At 33.1% G+C, this 7,961-nt stretch overlaps 1 protein-coding gene across 1 annotated transcript; it reads right to left on the reverse strand.

The window, feature by feature from the left end:
* Positions 1-3,338: 3,338 nt before the first annotated feature.
* Positions 3,339-4,830, reverse strand: LOC149251566 (peroxidase 57-like). The gene is made up of 4 exons (XM_089453927.1): positions 4,621-4,830; positions 4,344-4,532; positions 4,093-4,252; positions 3,339-3,849 (listed from the first exon to the last, which is right to left on the reverse strand). The coding sequence occupies exons 1-4, from the start codon at positions 4,828-4,830 to the stop codon at positions 3,419-3,421; spliced, it is 990 nt and encodes a 329-aa protein (XP_089310053.1). The 3' UTR covers positions 3,339-3,418.
* Positions 4,831-7,961: the final 3,131 nt, after the last annotated feature.

The raw sequence follows: 7,961 nt of genomic DNA on the forward strand, positions 1-7,961 counted from the left end.
AGAAGTGATTGAGTGTGAGTTTACTAAAGTTGAGAACGAATTTTATACAACTCTGTATAGAATATCTAAGGCAAGCACTTCTTTGATCTATGGAAAAGAAATATCATAATAGTTTAGGCTCAATCTTTTGTTGTGATTTTGGTTTGACTTAAAAAATCTATGGTGTTTATTTCTATTCACATGTACATTTTGATCTGTTTGTTGAACACGGAAATTTTCTTCACAATTATGCATCTATTATGGAATTTCTTTTGAGTTTGTGCCAATTGTGAATGTCCTTTTATTGTCATGAGGTAAGTTCTACTTTATAATGTCCTTTGTAAAATGAATTTTATTGAAAAACATTATGTTGAGCCCCAAAGATCAAGAGTTTTTAAAATTGTCTTATGAATAGTTATAAGTTGGAATTTGTTATAACTACTAAGTTATCAACAACTAGGGTGATACACACAACATTGTTCTAATTCGAATAAGCTAGCATGGAATTTATTCTCATTGCTACTTGATCAACAACAGGGGTGATACATAACAATATTCTGATATGTATAAGCTACCAAGGCTTTTTCTTCTAGGAAGCCAAATGTGTGTTAATGGAGATTCTTGTTTTGTACCTTCAAAAGCTTACGTTGAAGAAGTGGTCAAAGAAATTTGTAACGATGAAAGAGGAGAGTGCCCAATTTGTCTTGAATCACTTCACGATGAAATCATGGTTCCTTGTGTCAATCATATGTGTCATCAACGCCTACTAGCAAGCTGGTGTAGCTCTTTGGGTGGTGGTTGTATTGCTTGTTTAATTCTGGTTAATTTTCTTTGAATGGATAGATTAATTTGTTTATAGACTATTGTTTATTATTATCTTTTTGTGCAAGACACACTACAAGGGTGTCACACTGAGCTAACTCCATTGAGTTATTTTTTTATTAAATTAAAAATAGGGGCTTGCATGATTATAGCTCTTACAAGGATTATGCCATCATTCCTATATATACAATTTCAAGGATTCTCATAACTCCTCACATAATTCTTTAAAGGGTGCTAGCTCAATGGAAGAACACCAAGTTAGTGGTTCGATTCCATTGTGCCCTAACATGTATTTTTCAATGGTATTGAAGTTTTTTTTGAAGTAAATACTTTTTATATTGATTTATTTTAGAGGTGAGATATTTTTCTCTATTCATTATTTTATATTGTCTCTAGAGAGACAAAATATAGGATTAAAGACATTTTCTTCATCAACATAATATGTCTTTAATTCCGACTATTGTCTTTGGAGAGATCATAATGCTTGTTGCAGAAGGCTTCTTATTTCAACGTAAGGTGGATGAGGATCTGTTGCCTTTTTATATTTAGTTGCTTAATTGACGGCATAAATTGATTATCAAAGCAATATGCTCAACATATGCTTAGTTTGAATGCTTATCAAGGGTTGTAGTGTGTTACATAGTTTGTTTTGCTCCGACCCACTAATTTCCTAGGGATTTGAGATTATTCCAATTCTAATAAGTTCCTCCATGTTAAGTTCCTTATTATTATTTATAACATTCATTTCTATTTAAGCAAATTTTATTTAGCAAAATGGTTGATTTTACAATAAAATATGTAATTCTTTTTTTTTCTCAAGTTAAAGTAAATGTGTGAATTGATAAAGCATTCTCAGTGTTGCAATAATTTTTTTATTGCAATATGTTTTTTTGTTATATTTATGAAGCCTTTTGCTATATCAACCACATAAATATTTTAATGTGATTGTAATAATATTATATATTGTCTTGATTAAACAATTTTTTAAAACAATAATTTGATACACTTACCTAAAAACAATATTTAACACAATACAAAGTTTTTTTTTAAATAAGTTAGAGATAATTTACTTAAAAATTATCTCAAATATTATTTAAAAACCCCGTGTAGTGTCTGACTGCACAAATAATACCAAATAATTCCAAAAACATATTTTATATGTTTAATATAAACCGGACTAATAGTCCTAAAGGGTTTTCTCTGTTCTGTTGTATTCGCTTTGAAACATAAATTCATTTCCACTTAATAAGAAGTTGTCGCCATCTTCTCTTTGCGCATATGCTCATACGTGGGTTTACTAAATTGGTTTTTGAGCAATACATTTGACTTGAATTCAAGCCTGCTGCCCACAGGGAGGTGCACAGACATCGTGATTTGCAAAGCAGAGCGAGGTTCAAACTGGCTTGAATTTTACTCCACACAAAAACGCAACGCCTATGATGGGGTAGGTCCATCTGCAACTTTGGTGGAATCTATAGAGTCCGTGTAAAATTGGATCTTTCCATCCTCTTCCATGGTTGAGATCTTCCGCTTGGAACAATGCGCCCGGATATTATAATAAGTGAAGGTTACGAGATAGAATACGCACGGAAGCCCCTTATTATTCAAGGTTGGAGAGCAAAGTTTTATGCCAGAGCCGGGCGATTTACTAATTAATAATAGGTACCCACCTCTCGGAAATAAATAGGGGGCGGATTGGATTGGATTGGATTGAACAGAAGGGCTTCAACATAGAAGAGCATTGGCCACGGGCTTCAATTACCACTCACATGATCCAGCGATGGATCTTTCCAGATTAGGACCGAAATAGAGAGAAGTGGTAGTGTGTAGAGACATGGTAGTTTGGGATGCCAACGTCCATTTATTATTCTATTATATTGTTGAGATTCAGCATTGGACCTTTCTATTTTAGGACTACGAAATAGAGAAGTGGTAGTGTGTAGAGATATGGTAGCTTAAGATGCCCATGGATATAAAGGATTAAGATAAAGATCAATCTATATAGATTTTTTGTTTTTGTTTTTAAATACGTTATATTACATAAAATTATGTAAAAACTAGTAAATCTATAACTTCAAAACCTAATCAAATTTACCCAAACCGAAAAAGACATTGTTCTAATTCTTCTTGTTCTCCTTTTAGTGATTAATGGTGATGGCAGGCATTGTTCTTCCTGTTCTTATTCTCCTTCTTGTAGTCGTTAATGATGATGGCAGATTCTCGGACAACAAACATTGTGCGCGGTGCATATAACATCAGATATCCAACGGGGACTGGTTTGATCAGGCAGTTATAAAGTGTTGCACTGTAAGTAAAATCACAGGCAAGGGACGCCCGATTTTAACACCAGAACGGACTCCAATTTTTGTAAAAGTAAACTAGAGGATTGCTTCGACTGCATCATAAAATTCCAAGGAAGTAGAAAGAATACAACTGAATGTTAGAACTGGCTATGGTTTTAACTAGACTCAACCATCTACCAGGTTTCAATACTTCGTCCAGATAGCGAATTGCTATGTATAACGCCCCTTGCAGAATTTAGAAATCTATGCTCCGAAATTCTAGATATATATATTTTTTTCTACCATGAGATAGAAATATTTATTTTCAATGCCCACTAGCTATTGATTTTCCTACAATTTGCTCGGATCTCTCCTTGATTTCCCGTCAATACATTGATATTTCCCATTGTAGTAATGGAATTACTAAATGCAACTCGAAATTTGTTTACATCACCAGCGTATGTTGCCGCTAGGTCAGATGTAATATCCGTAGACAGGAGTTCCTGATCAATCTGAAGGATCGCTCTGTTGTGCAGGACTTCATGGTAAAACCCACTGTCAAAAGAGAAGGGGTTGCCCTTGGTGCCGTCGAGGAAAACCTTTGGATCTTTTCGAATATCAGTGATTTGGTCGGGAGGAGGGCACACTTTCTTCATTGATGTCACAAGAGTTGGGTCCATGGATGGATCTGCCATACCACTATCCTGGAAATCGTAAACCCGGTCGTTGAAGAATCCACAGTGAGCGAAACCTATTGTGTGCGCTCCTGCTCTCACAAACGAATAATAAGACCAACTATCAATGTACCAACTATCAATGGACGCGCTGGTTAAATAAGTTTAGCAGAGATGGTTCTCATCCTCCATCACTTCTTATATATTTTATGATAATAACCATTAAATTCCACACAAACCATTTAATCTACACTTCATAGATAAGTGATAGGGCTAGTTTAAAAAACCTGATATTTTAGCAATAAAGATCCTAACTTGCACATATATTTACTTACCAAGCAATGTCGCTAAATCTGTTAGGTTTAAACCAACAGATTCGAACGCACTTAGCGCAGCATCAATGGAGAATGTTGGACCTGGAATGTCGACTTCGTCTATTTTGGAAACTAGGCCATCCCTTCGTCCTGTTGGTACTGGGTATTCAGGACCCCCTGACTGAAATTACAATCTCCAGTTGTAACTATTGTTTTCGCAACTGAAATCCTAAAAAAAATCACAAGGAAGATGCGCGAGCTTGATTGTTTACCATTGCAACTGCATCACGAGTAGCCAATGCGAGAACATCCGCACAGGAGACGATTCCTTTGCATCTGCTCTCCAACAAAGCTTTTATTTGGTCTATCAGATCGAATCCTCTGAGTGTCAAGTTGGGTACAGCATCCTTCTCTGCAATGTTATCTTCTGTGCTATCTATCAGAACAGATGCATCACAGCCCTGTACATGATGATTGATTTCATTACATTAGAAAAATGTACTGTTTTAAATCTGACAAATTTAATCTAAGATGGGAAAATGTTGATACCCGAACGAAACAGTCATGAAAATGCAAACGCAGCAATCCCGCTGGCATGGAGTTGTCCTTGAGAAACGATTTCTGCACTACGCTTCGGACAAGTTGCTCTGCATTGGGACATGTCTTAGAGTAGAAACCTACCTGCGTACGTTGGGCTACAGTAAAAGGTAACATTATGTTTAGAACGACCAAAGAACCGAGTAATATCGATGCAGCCATGACTTCACTGTCAAGACGAAGATCAAGATCCGACTCCTAACTTGTTCTGAACTGATATTAATACCTAATCATGACCTGATGCCAGCTGGGTTAGCTCTTTCCTTCATTTATCATATTGCTTGCCACTATGGGACGTAAAAGGAGAAATGTTTATGAGTAACTGCGACCACCGCCAGGAACTTTAGATCATGTTGCTGACGACGACGCTGAGAACCGGATTTTGTGGCGACAGAAATGAGCTTGGACCATTACCAGACAAATATTATACTCCATAAATATTATGGTCACATGCATGTCCGATCCTCACTGGGAAAACTACTAAACAAATGTTTTTATCCGCTGGCTCCTAGACATCAACCTCGGAAATTGCGATGCGGGAGATGAGAGCGATGAACTTCTTGATATTTTGAAATTCTAGTGACAGAAGCTAAGTGAAAAACACTCACTTCCATTAGTTCTAATTCTGAAATATTTTTAAAATAGGCTCAATTTAAATAAAGATAGTTACTTTTTTTTTTTTTTTTTTTTTTCGGAAGGTGGCAAAATCTATCAAACTCAGGTTGTCAAACCAACAGTGAGGACAGCCATCTCTGGCTGCTATCCGCGAATGTTGGTTTGACTCATCACCGTTATCAATGAAAACCACGCCACCTGTAATAACCCGCTGGTGGTCCGTAAGGGAGCAGGCTTTCACTCCTGCCAGATGCCTCTGGGTCTTGGGCCGTTAACCTGTTTCCTTACGTCCGAGGAAGACGAGCTCTTAGCCAAGCAGAAGCAGTTTTACGGCATACTCCAGGCCGTTAAATAAAGATAGTTACTGTGATTCAAAAATTCGACAATAATAATAAAATTAATTAATTTTTGAAATATTATAATATTCTAGAATTAGATATATTTTTTGAAATGTTAATTTTTTATAATATTTTAATATATTTTTAAAATCAATGTTAAATTCCAGGGAAAATCTCATTTTATGAGCATTTTCAGTCATTGATTTTTTCAGGACATCGAAAATGCATGGCAGTAGTCTAAAATTATATTTTTGCTGTGAAAATTATAGAAATTCTGGTTATATTCGAAAAATTTAATATTAATTTTGGTAAATCTAAATAAAAATTGTCAAAATTCATAAATTTATTTGATGATGCTAAATTCATTTCTACTATAAAAACATGTTTCAAAAACTATATATACAAGATTTTTTGAATTCTTTTTACTCAGCCATAAACGCTCAAAGCAAATCCTAAACCTCCCTGGACTACTCCAAACATATATGGAGTGTAAAAAAATTTATTCGAAAGTCAAACTAGTTTTAAGTTTTACTGGGCGAATTATTTACTGTCGTAAGTCCGGTCGGGGTTGCTTTGGATTCTTCATATCACGGAATAAATAAAACTGATTTAGAAATCAAATGGCGTCACTGGTCTTAAATTTTATAAGTGAATTGTTTATTATTGTAAGCCCGGTCGCATTTGCTTTAGATTCTTCAAATAAATTAAACTTTCATGTTACAGATTCGCACATGAAAAAGGGAATGAAGTCAATAAAATCGTATGTCATTTTACACTTTATAAAGTATGTTCTACGATTTTCAATGCACGTCAACTGTAGGTGTCCGACGTGGAGTATCGAATGCCAGTGCAATCCCAACAACAGCTTACATTGGAATTTCTCTGTTTCCAAAATAAAAATATGCAAATGGTACTTATAATGAAAACAAATAATTAATTTTCATTGAAGTATCACTATACAATCGTTTTTGTCAACCATGAAAAACTTGAAAAATCAATATAATAGATTTTTTGTTTCAATTTAAAGTGGATAAGGATTTGTTGATTTTTTATATTTTTAATTGACTTAAATTAATTCTTAAAAAAATATGTTTAGTTTTAATGCTGATCAACTATTGTAGAGTATTAAAGAGTTTGTTAGGTGGCATTGACTTTTAATAAATTCCCCCCACTAATTTTCTAGAGATTTGAGATTATTCTAATTCTAATAAGTTCATCCATGATAAGTTCTTCATTATTATTTATAACATTCATTTATATATAAACAAATTTTATTTAGCAAAATGGTCCATTGCTTTGGGTTTTAATAAATTCCCCCCCTAATTTCCTAGGGATTTGAGATTATTCTAATTCTAATAGTTCATCCATGATAAGTTCTTCATTATTATTTATAACATTCACATATAAACAAATTTTATTTAACAAAATGCTCCTTTGCTTTGACTTTTAATAAATTCCGGTCCCAAACCCCACTATTTTCGTGGGGATTTGAGATTATTCTAATTCTAATAAGTTCATCCATGATAAGTTCTTCATTATTATTTATTACATTAATTTATATATAAACAAATTTTATTTAGCAAAATGGTCCACTTCTTTTAATAAATTTAAAAAATTAGATTCCTGCCACCTAGCTCCCCACCCACCAATTTCCTAGGGATTTGAAACTATTCCAATTCTAATAAATTCCTCATTATTATTTATAGCACTCATTTATAATTTTTTTTTTCTAACTTAAAGTTGACCCATAACTTTTTTATACATTGCTAATTAGACAAATGTGTGCATTAGTAAGGCGTTCTTCATGTTGCAATAGATTTTTAGTTATATTTATGAAGCTTTGACTATATCAACCATATTAATATTTTTAATGTGTTTGTACGGTAATATTTAGTATAATTAGTGAACATAAAAAATCCAGAGGAATATCATTATGATTGTAAAAGTCAACCACTTATACCTTTGATAAATAAAAAACATTAAAATATATGTTATATAAAGTGTCAAAAAATTATAAAACATCATTACAAAATTGCAACATTGTTAAAAAACAAATTAAATAATTATATAGATATAACTGCCTACTAAATTTATACCTGTTTCAAGATTATTAATCTCATCTATGTTATATAATTATGTTTTTTTTTCAAAACTAAAATAACAATTTAAACTCAAATTTTATAATTGAATTAAAAATATCATTTTTAAAATCTACATTTTAAATCATCAACTAAATTCATCATTCATTTTTAAAATCTACCTTTCGCATCACCAACTAAACTCATCATCAAAACAATCATACTTGATCACCAACTAAACTCGTCATCAAAACAATCATAC

This window comes from Pinus tabuliformis, chromosome 7, assembly GCF_031772625.1.
Source record: "Pinus tabuliformis cultivar Carrire ecotype Pingquan chromosome 7, CPIR1, whole genome shotgun sequence".
NCBI classification, from domain to species: domain Eukaryota; kingdom Viridiplantae; phylum Streptophyta; class Pinopsida; order Pinales; family Pinaceae; genus Pinus; species Pinus tabuliformis.

Coding starts and splice junctions, on each gene's coding strand:
- LOC149251566 (XM_089453927.1), bottom strand. CDS start 4,830: ATGGCTGCATCGATATTACTCGGTTCTTTGGTCGTTCTAAACATAATG. Junction 4,533..4,620: donor TTCATGACTGTTTCGTTCGG/GTATCAACATTT, acceptor CATCATGTACAG/GGCTGTGATGCATCTGTTCT. Junction 4,253..4,343: donor CTCGTGATGCAGTTGCAATG/GTAAACAATCAA, acceptor TTGTAATTTCAG/TCAGGGGGTCCTGAATACCC.